At 49.2% G+C, this 17,333-nt stretch overlaps 1 protein-coding gene across 4 annotated transcripts; it reads left to right on the forward strand.

Annotated features, from left to right (window-relative positions):
• The first annotated feature begins 8 nt into the window (after positions 1–8).
• TMEM231 (transmembrane protein 231) lies at positions 9–17,016 on the forward strand. 4 transcript variants are annotated; one of them, XM_074969040.1, is made up of 7 exons: positions 9–164; positions 2,886–3,055; positions 9,564–9,692; positions 13,183–13,326; positions 13,593–13,674; positions 13,821–13,926; positions 14,352–16,443. In XM_074969040.1, the coding sequence occupies exons 2-7, from the start codon at positions 2,912–2,914 to the stop codon at positions 14,521–14,523; spliced, it is 777 nt and encodes a 258-aa protein (XP_074825141.1). In that variant the 5' UTR covers positions 9–164; positions 2,886–2,911; the 3' UTR covers positions 14,524–16,443. The 4 variants fall into 4 exon arrangements, with proteins under 4 accessions (XP_074825141.1, XP_074825143.1, XP_074825140.1 ...); XM_074969042.1 differs by lacking the exon at positions 9–164 and adding an exon at positions 341–474; XM_074969039.1 differs by lacking the exons at positions 9–164; positions 14,352–16,443 and adding exons at positions 890–1,113; positions 16,514–17,016 and having other exon boundaries at positions 13,821–13,968.
• Positions 17,017–17,333: the final 317 nt, after the last annotated feature.

A 17,333-nucleotide genomic window follows, 5' to 3' on the forward strand; every position in this document is an offset into this window, starting at 1 on the left:
TGAGCGAGCAACCGGGATGGGGAAGAGCCCTGACATCCGGGGACCTTAAACTGGGGTCACGTGCCGCGGGCAAAGTGCCACCTGCCGCCCGTCGAGCGCCGGCTCTGGGCAGTCACGTGACCCGAGAGGTCACGGCGAGTTAAATGCTTTGTGCCGGTTTTGAGGTTCGTGTCTAAGGCCAGGCGCGATGTCCCCCACCCTTTCAGTATGGCAGGAGTAACAAAAGACCGCAGGCTGCTCCTGGCCCTGGCCCGGAGCCCGCGCCTCGGCGCGTGCCGCCCTGCGGGGACAGCGGCTCGCGGCACTGTGCCGTTGGGAGGCGGAAAGCCCCGTGCACGCCCAGCGAGAAGCAACTGTGGCAGCCAGCGCGAGAGAGGGGAGCTGGAGCGAGGCGTTTTCTGTGTCAGAAACAGGAAGGAGAGCGATTCCCTCGCATTAGCAGGGATCATGCGGAGCCCCCTGCCACGGGGTCAGGTGCGGGCAGCGATGGCACGGCCCCTAGCCCTGCCCTGCCGCCCCTGTTTCGGCTCGTCCCGGAACGGGCCCTTTGAACTGAACCGTGAGGCGCCCGTCACCGTGAGCCCCAGTCGGGGCGGGAGGGGACTCAAGCCTGCAGCCGCCGCCGCCTCCTCTCCCGCACGGCGGCGGTTTTCAGCCACACGTCGGGGATCCTGGGCACTGCGGGAAGGGGACGGGGGCGCGCGGGCCGAATTTGACAACCGACGCCCGGAAAAGTAGAGGCGGAGCCTGCACCCTGGTTCAGTCCAGGCTTTGCCTCTGATTCGCTGTTGAGCCCAGGGGTGCATTGTCATTGGATAGGGTTATACTCCTCCCACCCAGTTGGAGTCGGGCGCTCTGATTGGTTTGATTTCTTGTCAATCTCAGTCTATAACAGTTGCCCTGGTAACGGAGTCTGGCCTCTGGCGGACCCCAAGTCACCGAGCTAGGCGTGTGCCCGAGGCCTGCCCGCCATGGTCCAGCTGGAGCTCTTCTCCCACCCCGGGCCCGGCGTCCGCTACCGCGCCGGACTCTGCTCCACGGCGGCGCTGGGGCTGCTGCTGCTGTGGGCACTCACCTACCTGCCGCCGCTGCTGGTGGCGTATCGGAGCCAGGGTGAGCTCCGCGACCGGGGGACAGCCTGGGCCCAGCCCACGTCCGGTGCCGAAGCCTGGCACCCACCCTCGCCCGGCCTCCAGACCCTGCTGCCCCCCGGCTTACCCTCTGGGGAGACGCCCCCTCCCGGCTTGCTGGGACCCAGGCTCCTGCGGGGCTGGAGCCCAGTGAGGACATTCCTTGGGAACTAAGTATCGGGATAGCCTGTTAGTCTGTATCAACAAAAACAATGAGGAATCCAGTGGCACCTTAAAGACTGACAGATTTATTTGGGCATAAGCTTTGGTGGGTAAAAAACCCACTTCAGGTATCAGAGGGGTAGCCGTGTTAGTTTGGATCTGTAAAAGCGGTGAAGGGTCCTGTGGCATCTTATAGACTAACAGACGTATTGGAGCATAAGCTTTCGTGGATGAATACCCGCTTCGTCAGATGCATGGAGTGAAAATTACAGATACAAGCATACAGATACTGATGCCTGTTATCTGTAATTTTCACTCCATGAATCTGAAGAAGTGGGCTTTTTACCCATGAAAGCTTATGCCCAAATAAATGTTACTCTTTAAGATGCCACCGGACTCCTTGTTGTTTTTCTTGGAAACTAAGGCACCCAACCATCCACCCCCAGCCTGACACTCCCTGACCCTGGAGGTCCTGTCCTGGGTGCTGCCCTACTTACTGAGGAGTGTCAGAGCCACAGCGTGGCAAGGACACCTGTGGCTGTGGGGCCCCAAGGACCCCGCCTTGCTGGCCATCAGTCCCTCCAGTGCTTCTTAGGGACTACACCATCACCCAGCCCTCCAAGCAGCACCTTCCTCCACCCTGGACCCCCATGCCTTGCCTGCCTGCCATCAGTCTCCCAGGAGATGGTGATGTCCCACAGAGCCTCTGAGGCAATGATGCCACTTGGGGTGGCCTGGTGCCAGAACAGCGCTGTCAGGTTGGATTATGGCCTTGATTTCTCACAGGCTTTCTTTTAATTCCACTGGATGAATCTGCCTGGGAACAGACTCCACTCACAGGCAGCGAGTAATATGGATTCAGGAAGGTGGGCCTGGCTCCACCAATGTTTGGGCTTATATTTTCAGAGCCATTCCATCCGTACAATGGACTGGGGTAACTGCCCTGGGCCCTGCGCTTTGGGGGGCTCCACTCTTCAGGAGGACGCAGGGTCCGGGGCAGCCTGGGGCGTTAGCCGAGGGCTGGCACTGGCAGCAGCGAGCAACCCAGCCCACCCTACTCTGCCCCGCCTCGCCTCTTCCCGCCCCCACCCTGCCTCTTCCCATCCCTGCTCCGCCCCCTCCCTGTCCCCATTCCATCCCTTCCCCCAAGCCCCTGCCCCCGCTCCACCTCTTTCCTCTTTCGCCTCCTCCCCCGAGCAACGCTGGGAACCGGTGGGGTGGGGCGGAGCAGGCTGGGACCGGGTCGCTTGTCCTCTGTGCACCAGGCCCTCTGCTAACCTCCTATGCTGCCCTGAATCCCACATCCCCCCAAAGTGCAGGGCCCGGGGCAGTTGTCCTGGTCCATCCTATGGACAGGACAGCTCTTCTTGGACCCATTCTGGGCACCACCAAAAATTATACAAACCTGGTGCCCATGACTCCACTAGGCTCAGACCCCTGTCTGATTCCCCAGCTCAGGGCAAACTTTAACTGCGTGAGTGAAACAGTGGAAGGACAGCAACAATACCAGGGAGAGGCCTGACCCTCCCAGGTTTCACTCCTCCTTCAACCTCATTCCCAGCACTGATTCTTCTATTGTCTCTCTACTTGCAGGACTTTGGCTGAAACAAAGTACCTACATGGAGCAGCCCACAGTACAGTTTCAGTATGAGGTGCTGCTGGTGGCTATGACTGGAGCTGACCCAGGCAGCTTCCTGGCTTGGAGCACATTTCCAGCCTTCAACCGCCTCCAGGAAGACCAACTGCGAGTTCCACTCATCTCAGTAGGTTACCTACAATGGGGTGGGGTGGTAGGTGGGTGCTAATTGGGATGCCCTATTGTCTTAATTATCTGTGTTTGGGGTTCGTGCCAGTTGCCCCACACAGCAGCTTGAGAAGCCTCCAGTGATGAGGGAAGTGGCTGACACCAAGTAAAAGGCCCTTATGGGCTTGGGGGAGTGGGGGGTTTGTGCAGACCATGAGGGTATATATGGTATGGTAGAGAATGAAAGAGGAAGATATGAGGGAAGGAGGTACAGAGGTAAAATAAGCTGGTAAGGTATAATTAGAAAAACATTAGAGAGAGAGAGAATGGAGAATACTGAACAAATAGATGCATTGGATAAAGAGAAAATAGACACTGGAAAAGATCTAAGAAAAGAAATGTCACAAAGGATTGTGTGTAGAGCAGAGGTGTGCAAACTACGGCCTGCGACCGTCCTGCCCGGCCCCTGAGTTCCTGGCCAGGGAGGCTAGCCAACCTCTGGCTCCTCCCCTGCTGTCCCCCCTCCCCTGCAGCCACTCCGCTGCGTGGCTTCGCCCGCCCACCTCCCAGGCTTTCCAATAAGCCTGTCCTGCCACTCTGAGTGGCCTGGTAAGGGAGCGGGGGGTTGGATAAGGGGCAGGAGGTCCTGGGGGGCAGTCAGGGGACAAGGGGCGGTTGGATGGGACGGAGGTTTGGGGGGGACAGTCAGGAGACAGGGAGTGGGGGGGGGTTGTATGGGGGTGGGGTCCCGGGAGGAGGGGGGGCAGGGAACAAGAGGGGTTTGATAGGGGGTGGGGTCCTGGGGCAGGGGCAGTTAGGGACAGGGGTCCCGGGAGGGAGTGGTCAGGGGACAAGGAGTGGGGGGGTTGGATGGGTCAGGGGTCCCGGGGGGCCTGTCATGGGGCGTGGGCGTTGATAGGGGTCGGGGCAGTCAGGGGACAGGGAGCTGGGGGGTTGGATAGGGTGTGGGGTTCTGGGGATGGTTAGGGGCGGGGGATCCCAGGAGGGGGCGGTCAGGGGACAAGGAACAGGGGTGTTGGATGGGTCGGGGGTTCGGGGGGGGCAGTCAGGGGGCGGGAAGTGGGGGGGGGATAGGGGACGGGGGCCAGGCTGTTTACGGAGGCACAGCCTTCCCTACCTGGCCCTCCATACCGTTTCGCAACCCTGATGTGGCCCTAAGGCCAAAAAGTTTGCCCACCCCTGGTGTAGAGTGTCTTTTGATTGGCTATTTGATAGTGCTTTCAGCTTCTAACCTCTTGGTAGTAGTTCCCAAGTGCCTTGTTCTGATTTCAGTGGCAAACTGTTCTACCTGACAGCCTTGTGAGAATATAGAAGATTAGGGTTGGAAGAGACCTCAGGACGTCATCTAGTCCAGCCCCCTGTTCAAAGCAGGACCAACCCCAGCTAAATCATCCCAGCCAGGGCTTTGTCAAGCCGGGCCTTAAAAACCTCTAAGGATGGAAATTCCACCACCTCCTTAGGGAACCCATTCCAGTGCTTCACCACCTTCCTAGTGAAATAGATTTTCCTAATATCCAACCTAGACCTCCCGCACTGCAGCTTAAGACCACTGCTCCTTGTTCTGTCATCTGCCAGCACTGAGAACAGCCTAGCTCAGGGGTGGGCAAACTACGGCCTGTGGGATTGCCAGCCCTGTTGTGCCGTGGGCCCCAGGGAATGGGGAACCACGGCCAGTGGGAGCTTTGAGGGAGGTACCCGCAGGTGAGGGCAGCACACGGAGCCCTCTGCCCCGCTTCCCCCAGGGTCCAGAGGGACATGGTGCCGGCCGCTTACGGGAGTGGTGCGGGACCAGGGCAGGCAGGAAGCTGCATGCCACTGCCACCCTGGAGCCTGCACCCCAAACCCCTCCTGCACCCCGCATCCCAACCCCCTGCCATACCCTGCCTGCACCCAAACCCCCTGCTGTACCCTGCAACCCTGCTGCACCCTGCAACCCTCCTGCCCTGAGCCCCTGCTGCTGCACCCCTCCTGCATCCCAACCCCCTGCCACACCCCACACCCCTGCTGCAGTCTCAACCCCCTGCCCTGAGCCCCCTCCTGCACTCCACACCCCTCCTCCACCCCAACCCCTTGCCCTGAGCCCCTTCCTGCACACGGATCCCCTCCCACAGGCCGCACTCCCTCCTGCACCCCTGCCCCAGCCCTACATTCATGGTCCTGCATGCAATTTCCCCACCCAGATGTGGCCCTTGGGCCAAAAAGTTTGCCCACCCCTGGACTAGCTCCATCCTCTTTGGAACCCCCTTTCAGGTAGTTGAAGGCTGCTCTTAAATTTCCCCTCACTCTTCTGCGGACTAAATAAGCCCAGTTCCCTTAGCCTCCCCTCATAAGTCATGTACCCCAGTCCCCTAATAATTTTCATTGCCCTCTGCTGGACTCTCTCCAATTTGTTCACATCCTTTCTGTAGTAGGGGGCCCAAAACTGGATGCAGTATTCCAGATGTGGCCTCACCAGTGCTGAATGATACTGTGCACTGTGCACAGTGCAGAATGACCAGTGCACCAATGATACTGCCAAGAATGACCTTGAGCGGATCACTGCGGACTACGTGGCTCTGGGAAGAAGGATAAAGGAGTTGGAGGCGCAAGTGGTGTTCTCGTCCATCCTCCCCGTGGAAGGAAAAGGCCTGGGTAGGGACCGTCGAATTGTGGAAGTCAACGAATGGCTACGCAGGTGGTGTCGGAGAGAAGGCTTTGGATTCTTTGACCATGGGATGGTGTTCCATGAAGGAGGAGTGCTGGGCAGAGACGGGCTCCATCTTACGAAGAGAGGGAAGAGCATCTTTGCCAGCAGGCTGGCTAACCTAGTGAGGAGGGCTTTAAACTAGGTTCACCGGGGGAAGGAGACCAAAGCCCTGAGGTAAGTGGGAAAGCGGGATACCGGGAGGAAGCACAGGCAGGAATGTCTGTGAGGGGAGGGCTCCTGCCTCATACTGGGAATGAGGGGCGATCAACAGGTTATCTCAAGTGCTTATATACAAATGCACAAAGCCTTGGAAACAAGCAGGGAGAACTGGAGGTCCTGGTGATGTCAAGGAACTATGACATGATTGGAATAACAGAGACTTGGTGGGATAACTCACATGACTGGAGTACAGTCATGGATGGTTATAAACTGTTCAGGAAGGACAGGCAGGGCAGAAAAGGTGGGGGAGTAGCACTGTATGTAAGGGAGCAGTATGACTGCTCAGAGCTCCGGTACGAAACTGTGGAAAAACCTGAGTGTCTCTGGATTAAGTTTAGAAGTGTGTGCAACAAGAGTGATATAGTGGTGGGAGTCTGCTATAGACCACCGGACCAGGGGGATGAGGTGGATGAGGCTTTCTTCCGGCAACTCACGGAAGCTACTAGATCGCATGCCCTGATTCTCATGGGTGACTTTAATTTTCCTGATATCTGCTGGGAGAGCAATACAGCGGTGCATAGACAATCCAGGAAGTTTTTGGAAAGCGTAGGGGACAATTTCCTAGCGCAAGTGCTAGGGGAGCCAACTAGGGGGGGCGCTTTTCTTGACCTGCTGCTCACAAACCGGGTAGAATTAGTGGGGGAAGCAAAAGTGGATGGGAATCTGGGAGGCAGTGACCATGAGTTGGTTGAGTTCAGGATCCTGACGCAGGGAAGAAAGGTAAGCAGCAGGATACGGACCCTGGACTTCAGGAAAGCAGACTTCGACTCCCTCAGGGAACAGATGGCCAGGATTCCCTGGGGGACTAACATGAAGGGGAAGGGAGTCCAGGAGAGCTGGCTGTATTTCAAGGGATCCCTGTTGAGGTTACAGGGACAAACCATCCCGATGAGTCGAAAGAATAGTAAACATGGCAAGCGACCAGCTTGGCTTAATGGTGAAATCCTAGCGGATCTTAAACATAAAAAAGAAGCTTACAAGAAGTGGAAGGTTGGACATATGACCAGGGAAGAGTATAAAAATATTGCTCAGGCATGTAGGAAAGATATCAGGAGGGCCAAATCGCACCTGGAGCTGCAGCTAGCAAGAGATGTCAAGAGTAACAAGAAGGGTTTCTTCAGGTATGTTGGCAACAAGAAGAAAGCCAAGGAAAGTGTGGGCCCCTTACTGAATGAGGGAGGCAACCTAGTGACAGAGGATGTGGAAAAAGCTAATGTACTCAATGCTTTTTTTGCCTCTGTTTTCACTAACAAGGTCAGCTCCCAGACTGCTGCGCTGGGCATCACAGAATGGGGAAGAGATGGCCAGCCCTCTGTGGAGATAGAGGTGGTTAGGGACTATTTAGAAAAGCTGAACGTGCACAAGTCCATGGGGCCGGACGAGTTACATCCGAGAGTGCTGAAGGAATTGGCGGCTGTGATTGCAGAGCCCTTGGCCATTATCTTTGAAAACTCGTGGCGAACGGGGGAAGTCCCGGATGACTGGAAAAAGGCTAATGTAGTGCCAATCTTTAAAAAAGGGAAGAAGGAGGATCCTGGGAACTACAGGCCAGTCAGCCTCACCTCAGTCCCTGGAAAAATCATGGAGCAGGTCCTCAAAGAATCAATCCTGAAGCACTTACATGAGAGGAAAGTGATCAGGAACAGTCAGCATGGAGTCACCAAGGGAAGGTCATGCCTGACTAATCTAATCGCCTTCTATGATGAGATTACTGATTCTGTGGATGAAGGGAAAGCAGTGGATGTATTGTTTCTTGACTTTAGCAAAGCTTTTGACACAGTCTCCCACAGTATTCTTGTCAGCAAGTTAAAGAAGTATGGGCTGGATGAATGTACTATAAGGTGGGTAGAAAGTTGGCTAGATTGTCGGGCTCAATGGGTAGTGATCAATGGCTCCATGTCTAGTTGGCAGCCAGTGTCAAGTGGAGTGCCCCAGGGGTTGGTCCTGGGGCCGGTTTTGTTCAATATCTTCATAAATGATCTGGAGGATGGTGTGGATTGCACTCTCAGCAAATTTGCGGATGATACTAAACTGGGAGGAGTGGTAGATACGCTGGAGGGCAGAGATAGGATACAGAGGGACCTAGACAAATTGGAGGATTGGGCCAAAAGAAACCTGATGAGGTTCAATAAGGATAAGTGCAGGGTCCTGCACTTAGGACAGAAGAACCCAATGCACAGCTACAGACTAGGGACCAAATGGCTAGGCAGCAGTTCTGCGGAAAAGGACCTAGGGGTTACAGTGGACGAGAAGCTGGATATGAGTCAGCAGTGTGCCCTTGTTGCCAAGAAGACCAATGGCATTTTGGGATGTATTAGTAGGGGCATAGCGAGCAGATCGAGGGACGTGATCATTCCCCTCTATTCGACATTGGTGAGGCCTCATCTGGAGTACTGTGTCCAGTTTTGGTCCCCACACTACAAGAAGGATGTGGATAAATTGGAGAGAGTCCAGCGAAGGGCAACAAAAATGATTAGGGGTCTAGAGCACATGACTTATGAAGAGAGGCTGAGGGAGCTGGGATTGTTTAGTCTGCAGAAGAGAAGAATGAGGGGGGATTTGATAGCTGCTTTCAACTACCTGAAAGGGGGTTCCAAAGAGGATGGCTCTAGACTGTTCTCAATGGTAGCAGATGACAGAACGAGGAGTAATGGTCTCAAGTTGCAATGGGGGAGGTTTAGATTGGATATTAGGAAAAACTTTTTCACTAAGAGGGTGGTGAAACACTGGAATGTGTTACCTAGGGAGGTGGTAGAATCTCCTTCCTTAGAGGTTTTTAAGGTCAGGCTTGACAAAGCCCTGGCTGGGATGATTTAACTGGGAATTGGTCCTGCTTCGAGCAGGGGGTTGGACTAGATGACCTTCTGGGGTCCCTTCCAACCCTGATATTCTATGATTCTATGAATAGAGGGGAATAATCACTTCCCTCGATCCACTGGCAATGCTCCTACTAAGACAGCCCAATATGCCATTAGTCTTCTTGGCAACAAGGGCACACTGTTGACTCTCATCCAGCTTCTTGTTCACTGTAATCCTCAAGTCCTTTTCTGCAGAACTGCTGCTAAGCCAGTCAGTTCCCAGCCTGTAGTGGTGCATGGGATTCTTTCATCCTAAGTTCAGGACTCTGCACTTGTCCTTGTTGAACCTCATCAGATTTCTTTTGGCCCAATCCTCCAATTTGTCTAGGTTACTCTGGACCCTATCTCTACCCTCCAGCATATCTGCCTCTCCCCCCAGCTTAGTGTCATCTGCAAACTTGCTGAGGGTGCAATTCATCCCATCATCCAGATCATTAATGAAGATGTTGAACAAAACCGGCCCCAGGACTGACCCCTGGGGCACTCCGCTTGATACGGAACCGAACATTGAACAGTAGAGTCCTGTCATTTCTCTAGTCTGCTTGCTGTGAGTTCAAGGCAAAATGGATGCTTTCAATGTAGCATTATAAGGATATATCTTTTTTCCCCCCGCACATGTAGTCTGTTCATCTTGAGATTCTTTTTTTAGTGTCTGTATGCTGTAATTAACTTCCAGATATCTGCCTGTAATAAGAGACCATTACCAAGCCATGCATTTCTGATAAAGTTCTTGTGTCTTATAGACTAGAGAAGAAGACAAGAATCATGATGGCAAAATGGACCAATTACATTTTAAATTAGAGCTTCCTTTACAATCTACAGAGCAAGTACTTGCGGTCCAGCTCATTCTGACTTTCTCCTACCAATTACATGTGAGTAGCTCAGATTCTGTTAATGTAGGTGACTCTGTCACAATGATATTTGAGTGCCGAGTGCAACATTCCTGTAGCAATAATGTAATAGATAATAAAAAAGATCATTATTTACATTTTTATTAAGTCTGCTGTATGTCAGGACTAACTAAATCAATGTTTGATTTTTCTCCCTACTTTCCAACCAAAGGGACATCACCTTTGGTTACTCCTGACTGAGCTTTATGGTGCATATGTCACCAGACTGCTAGAACTCTCCAAGGCAGTAGTACAGTGCAGAAGACAGAGTGCATGTCACTGTGTGAATGCCAGTGCAGCTGTGGTGTTCTGGTGGGCACTGAGAATATGCAAGAGTTTGTTAGAAAAGGATGCTGCATACTTATATTCCCTTATCTTCTTGCCGTACCTAGTGAAATGTCAGCCTCTAGGGGTGATGCTGGCAGCCATTTTAGCAGATATTCTTACAACTCTTTCATATGTTCTTAGATTTTAGAGCCCAAGTGTCTATTGTGATCTGCTTGAACCTCCTGCATATCACAGTCCAGAAAAAAAGGGATCTCTCGTTTCTTTAGTTGCACCTAGGGTGACCAGATGTCCCGATTTTTTAGGGACAGTCCCGATATTTGGACTTTTCCTTATATAGGCACCTATTGCCCTCCCACCCGCTGTCCTGATTTTTCACACTTGCTATCTGGTCACCCTAGTTGCACCTGTTCCTGCACATGCACCTCTCCTGAAATGAGAGCACAAGCTTTGGCAACTTGCTGCAACTAATCCTTAGATCAGGTGCCAGCTACACCTGCCACAGTGAGGTTTCAGTAGGTGTTAAGATGAGGAATAATTGTGTTGGACACAAGATGACACAGGAAATGGCAGATTTTGTTAGGGATAGGTCAGATTTTGTTTTGTCCTGGTGTTTATTGCCAGCTGCAGAGAAGAAGACTTAAGCTTAACCGTGGTCTGGGAGTCCTTTACCATAACTTTATATTTCCTTGTTTTTAGAGGTTTAAGTATAGGTGCACTACCAGTCAACCTTAAATGTATGTTAACAAAGGTTGGGTTTTTTTGTGGCAATTATTAATATGTGGAAGGTTCTGAAATTCTTCATGCTTTGCCCTTATAATAAATTAATGTAGGAATCTTCCAGTAGGTTACATGGCCAAAAAAGGCCAACGAGCCATCTACTTCCGTTCACCCTTTGGGCAGGAATTCCTGCTTCTCAGCAAGCATATCCTGTGATGAGAATTTTTAAAGTATTTATCTCAGCTGAATTTACATTTGCTTAATCATTGGGTTTCCACTAAGTCAGATGGCCAAATTTTTGTCTTTTTCATCAGCTATAAAATGTTGGATTCCCTAATGTGACATGTAGAATTCTATGGGGCTTCTATAAACTAGTTTGAGTAGCAGTTAAAGTAGTTAACTTCTAATAACCAAAAAAATACATTTGTATAGTTTTCTGAAAGGCATATGAGTTTGTACTGCATGACATTTTCATTAAAAAACTAAAATGATATAAAATGAACCATGGCACACAGTAAATGGATTAAAATCTGGCTAACTGATAGGATTCAAAATGTAATTGTAAACAGGGAATTGTCATTGAGTGGGTGTGTTTCCAATAGAGTCCCGCAGGGATTGGTTCTTGGCTCCACGCTATTTAATTTTTTTTTTTTATCAATGACCTTAAAGAAAACATAAAATCATCACCGATAAAGTTTTCAGATGACATAAAAATTGAGGGAGCAGTAAATAATAAAGGTGACGGGTCACTTGATTCAGAGCGATCCAATGAAGTGAGCTGTAGCTCACGAAAGCTCATGCTCAAATAAATTGGTTAGTCTCTAAGGTGCCACAAAGTACTCCTTTTCTTTCTGGATTGGAACAAAGAACAAAGAACAAAAGAACAAAGAACAAAAGGAACAAAGAGTGAAGGCCATACTTATAGGATGGGGAACTCTATCTTGGGAATTGTGACTGTGTAAATGATTTGGGGGTCATGGTGGATAATAAGCTGAAAATAAGCTCCAAGTGTGACACTGTAGCCAAAAGAGCTACTGTGATCCTACAGTACATAAAGAGAGGAATCTCGAGTAGAAGTAGAGATTATTGTACCTCTGTATTTGGCACTGATATGACTGCTGGAATGCAGCGGCCAGTTCTTGTGCCCACAATTCAGGAAGGATGTTGATAAATTGGAGAGGGTTCAAAGAAGAACCACAAAGATTAAAGAATTAGAACACATACCATATAGTGATAGATTCAAAGAGTTCAATCTATTTAGTTTAACAAAGAGAAGGCTAAGGGATGACTTAATTACAGTCTATAAGTATCTATTCGGAGAACAAATATTTAATAATGGGTTCTTCAGTCTAGCAGAGGAGGGTACAACGCAATCCAGTGGCTGAAAGGTGAAGCTAGACAAATTCAGACTGGAAATAATGTGTAATTTTTTAATAGTGAGGGTAATTAACCATTGGACCAATTTACCAAGGGTTGTGGTAAATTCTCAATCCCTGACCATTTTTAAATCACGATTGGATGTTTTTTCTAAAAGATATGCTGTGGAACAGGGGTGGGCAAACTTTTTGGCCCGAGGGCCACATCGGGGTTGCGAAACGGTATGGAGGGCTGGGTAGGGAAGGCTGGTCCCCACCCCCTACCCGCCCCCTCCCACTTCCCGCCCCCTGACTGCCCGCCTCAGAACCTCTGACCCATCCAACCTCCCACCCCCCGGACCCCATCCCCTATCCAACCCCTCCTGCTCCCTGTCCCCTGACTGCCCCAACCCCTATCCACACCCCTGCCCCCTGACAGGCCCCCCGGGACTCCCGACCCATCCACCCCCCCCTTGTCCCCTGACCTCCTGGGACCCCTGTCCCTAACTGCCCCCCCAGGATCCCACCCCCTATCCAACCCCGCTCCCTGTCTCCTGACTGCCCCCCACACCTCCACCCCATCCAACTGTCCCCTGACTGCCCCCCAGGACCTCCTGCCCCTTATCCAACCCCCCACTCCCCCTGCCCCCTTACCAGGCCGCTCAGAGCGGCAGGACAGGCTTATTGGAAAGCCTGGGAGGTGGGTGGGCACAAGCCGTGTGGCGGCGTGGCTGCAGGGGAGGGGGTAAAGCAGGGTAGGAGCCAGGGGCTGGCTAGCCTCCCTGGCCAGGAGCTCAGGGGCCGGGTAGGACGGTCCCACAGGCCGGATGTGGCTTGCGGGCCGTAGTTTGCCCACCTCTGCTGTAGAAACTATTTGGGGGGAAGTTCTATGGACTGTGTTTATACAGGAGGTCAGACTAAAAGATGATCACAGTGGTCCCTTCTGACCTTGGAATCTCTGAAGCCTCATGTCTAAAATTATCTGACACTAAAATTTAAGAGCCAAGAAGATGTAAAATAAAACCCATACAGAAATTCTGTAGACTTATAAAGGTAGAAGATTTTTGGAGAGTTTTCCTATAGTCAATTGTATCTACTGTTCACTGTTTCAGAGGATGTCAACGTTTGTGATGCAGAGCATGGCTTTTATCCAATCATCTTCCCCTATTCCAGGGTCCCAGCTTTATGTGAACGGAGACCTGAAATTGCACCAGAGGCAGTCACTTAGCCATTGTGGAGTAGACGTCAGATACAATGTGAGGAGACCCTTTTTCTTCTCATTACCCTTTCTGCATCAGTAATGACCAGAATTACCCCTACCCAGAATTTCTAAACTAAGGTGTTTGCTGAGCTGGAGGGTGGGAGAAGGTCCTGTGGCTGCCAAGCCATTCAGACCCAGGACTGGGATTATTTATCTTTACAGACAGAACCGCTTTGTGCAACAAATTTGATAAAAGCAACTTTCTGGAAAGTGGGGCATGAAGGTTTTATATTGGCATTAAAGTATCATCTTGTGTAACAGGTATCTGTGATCAATGGCACCAGCCCTTTTGCAAGTGACTATGATCTCACTAACATCATTGCAGCATATCAAGATAGAAATGGTAAGTCTGAACTAATGGATACCAACCCCAGGACTGTTTATCTGTGATGACATATAACAATGTTTGGTGGCTGTTCTCAGGGAATTTGTGTTTTGGGTATCAGTTTGAAAGGCCCCTTAAGAGCCTTCATTCTTTTTTCATTGCAGTAACAACAGTTCTTTCTGATCCCAACCCTGTTTGGCTGGTAGGAAGAGCAGCAGATGCACCATTTGTGATTAATGCCACTATCCATTACCCAGTGGAGGTTATTTTATATCCTTTAGCAGTTTATGTGAACTCCCTTGAGGTAACAAGGTATTTAACAATGTTCTGCACTTCAAATACAGTGTCTGTGTCACTTCATCTGTATGTAATATCAAAGGAGTGGAAATGTTCCTAAACTTTTCTTGGCAAATATGTAGATCCTAAGGTGCAGCAACTTGTACTCGGAACATTAATGCAGTTTTAGAAACCTGTTCTAGCTCTGTTATGGCTCCATCTTCCAATGGTTATGAAAAGAATGTTCAATTCCCTTAGTCCAATTTTTTTTTCTGGATTTATTTCTAACCTCTTCCTTCTCCAGATGTACATACATACATCTATTCAGCTGTGCTGGATTTAATTTTAAGTTTTCAAGTTTAGCTGGTGTAATAGACATTTCAGATGCTTCTTATGTAACGCTCCTTGACTCCTACCACATATCAGCCAGGGTTCTGGGAAATGATCAAATTTGCCTGGATCCAGTATGTTAGTATCCTGCTTATCTTTCTTTGGGTGTTTGACAGGATAAAAATCTTTGTGTTCCAGAATCAGGTGCTGACCACAATACCAGTGTTGCCAGTTTCCTCTTATAAACAGCACCAGTCCTGAACAAATGCCTGAAATGACTTTAAAGAGACCCAGGATAAGAGAGTCTACTTAATTTTCGTTCTCTTTAGAATTCTCATATTTCTGAAGATGGGGAACTTTGTAAATTACATTCTGGATCATGTTTTGTTAATGCTACAACAGTCTAGCATGTCTCGACATTTTTATTTCTTTGTATTTAGTAGATATCACGTTGCTGTGAGAGAGCACTGCTTTTGTGATTAGTGTGTGCTCTCACATTTTGGACAGTTCAAGAAGAATGTTATCTTTTGCAATATGACTGCATTTCAAAACCCATGCAAACCAACAAGGCACCTGTTCTGCTGAAATCTATACCACCTTTGGCTGACCAGATATGCTTTTAATTTGTCTAAAATACACAATATAATAATTGAAAGCCACATGGTAACAGTAACTATGTAAACTACTTGTACTGTCTTAGTTTTGTATATAAAGGCACCACCAATCAGTTCTGAAAACTCAAGTTCTATCAAGCCATTAACTGTGTTGAGGAGTAGGAATGGGAGGGGAGAGATTTTAAAAGAATGGGGAAGAGGCAAAGGCACACTTCCCAAGATGTTGTGGTTCAACATATGCTTTCATTGGCCTGGTATGTTAATGTTAATGTCCATGTTCCAAAATCATAACAGGCAACAGTCCTGTTGCTTTCTGTGTTGCTTCTTTGTTTTGAGGACAGAATGTTAACATGATATAAATTAGGTTTTATTAAATGCAAAATATTTTGAAAATGCAATATTAGGTGTCATTTTTAATTGGATGATGGGCAGACTTAAGATTGATGTGGGAACATTAATTATCATTTTGGGACTTTATTATTTATTTGGATTACCATAGCACCTAGTCATGGACCAGGACCCTATTGTGTTTGGTGCTGTACAAGCACAGGACAAAAGGATTGTCCCTAACCAAAAGTACAATTTAAAGTATGATCATTGATGACAATTGGGTACTAACAGATAGGTGAATACAAGGAAGCATTGAGACTGTACTGGCCAGCATGATAGGCAGTGGTACCAGTACACCAACAGTGCAGCCATTGTTTGTTTGTTGGCATCATGGCAAAGGAGAGTCTTTTAAGGAGGGAGTTAAAAGTGGTTAATGGGGTAGCTTTGTGACTGTTTACTGAAGGCACCTCTCAAGCATGAGGAACATCATGGGATGGGGGGAGCACAAAGGTGCTTGCCTGAAAATTTAACAAGTGGCGATGGAGGGAGGTATCATTGGCCAATCAGAGGAGAGAGTCAATATCTTGATCATGAATTAGAGATGATAGGTAGGATGGGCATAAGCCATTAAAAGCCTTGAAAGTGAGTATAAGCATCTTACATTTGGTGCAATAGAGAAGGGGGGGAGTCAGTGGAGGGATTCAAAGAGAGTAGTTACGGGGTCAGAGCATCGGCATTCTGAATGGAGATGAGCAGGGCAAGATTGCATTTGTCAAGGCCAAAGGAAAGGATGTTTCAGTAATCAAGATGCAGGACTGGATAAGAGTTTTAGCTGTGTGAATTGATAAGAAGACCATATGTTAGATGTCATGCAGAAAGAATCAGCAAGACTTAAATATAGCCTGGATGTGAGGACCTAGAGAGGTCTGAGTGGAAGATGACACCCAGGTTATGGACCTGAATGTCAGGCAGGATGATGGTTTCCACAGTGATAGAGAAAGGAGGTGGGGGGAGTGAGTGGTGGACAGATTAAGAGCTCTCTTTTAGCCATGTTGAGCTTGAGGTGAAGGCTAGACATCCATAAGGAGATGTTAGAGAGAGACCAAAAATTTAGTTTGGACAGAAGGAAACAGGCCTAGAGTACAGATTAGATCTGCGATTCATCACAGTAGAGATGATAGTTTAATTTTTATTTGTGGAGGAGATTACCAGCGATAAGGTGTAGAGGGATAAGGACAAAACTCTGTGGAACTCCCCCCCCCCCCCCAAAAAAAAAAACAAAAACCCCCCCCTTTTTTTTTTTAAAGGAGGGTTGAGGAGTATCCTCTGAAGGACATGCTGAAGGAGTGATTAGAGAGATAGGGGGAGAACCAGGAGAAGACAGAATCATGGAAGCCAAGAGAGGACAAGATTTCAAGAAGAGCATGGTCAATGGTATCAAAGGTAACTGACAGATAGAGGAGAATGAGAGTGGAGTACTGGTTCTGCACTTTGGCTAGCAAAAGGGTATCGGAGAACCTGGCTGTGACATACCAGGGTACAATCCAGACTAATGTGCAGGTGTGTCACCCTTTCCCTGAAATCTTGGGTGCCTTACAATGCCTTGCTGAAGTAGCTCCCACCTGGGCCACTCTCAAACAGCCTTCCAGCATGCAAGCCACCCCCTGAGTGTCTGTCTGAACAGCAGCCTGCCACCCACGCTTGGGTTACATTCTGGCTCTTACCAGCCTTGGGTATACTGCAGGGTAACCTCAACACACTCTGTCCCAGATTTCCCCCCCCTCCCACACACACCCCCGAAATATGTCCTGTACTGTCCAGCCCTCTCCTGGACAGTACAAAATATTTTAAGTCCGGAAATACTATATCAGTTTATTATCTCAAATGGTTTTTCAGGCACTTCAGTTTAAACACGCTGGATTAGATAAAGCTGTAAACCAAGTTTATTAACTACAAAGAGGTAGATTTTAAGTGAGTATAAGTAATGAGGCATATTAGTCAGAAATGGTTACAAGAAAAACAAAGATAAGCTGTTTAATAAAACCTAACTAACAAACTGTATCAGATTCAAGCAAAGTTTCTTACCACATGCTTTCAGCAGTCTTTCTGACCAGAACATGTAGGTCA

Source organism: Natator depressus, chromosome 12 (assembly GCF_965152275.1).
Source record: "Natator depressus isolate rNatDep1 chromosome 12, rNatDep2.hap1, whole genome shotgun sequence".
Classification (NCBI taxonomy): Eukaryota; Metazoa; Chordata; order Testudines; family Cheloniidae; genus Natator; species Natator depressus.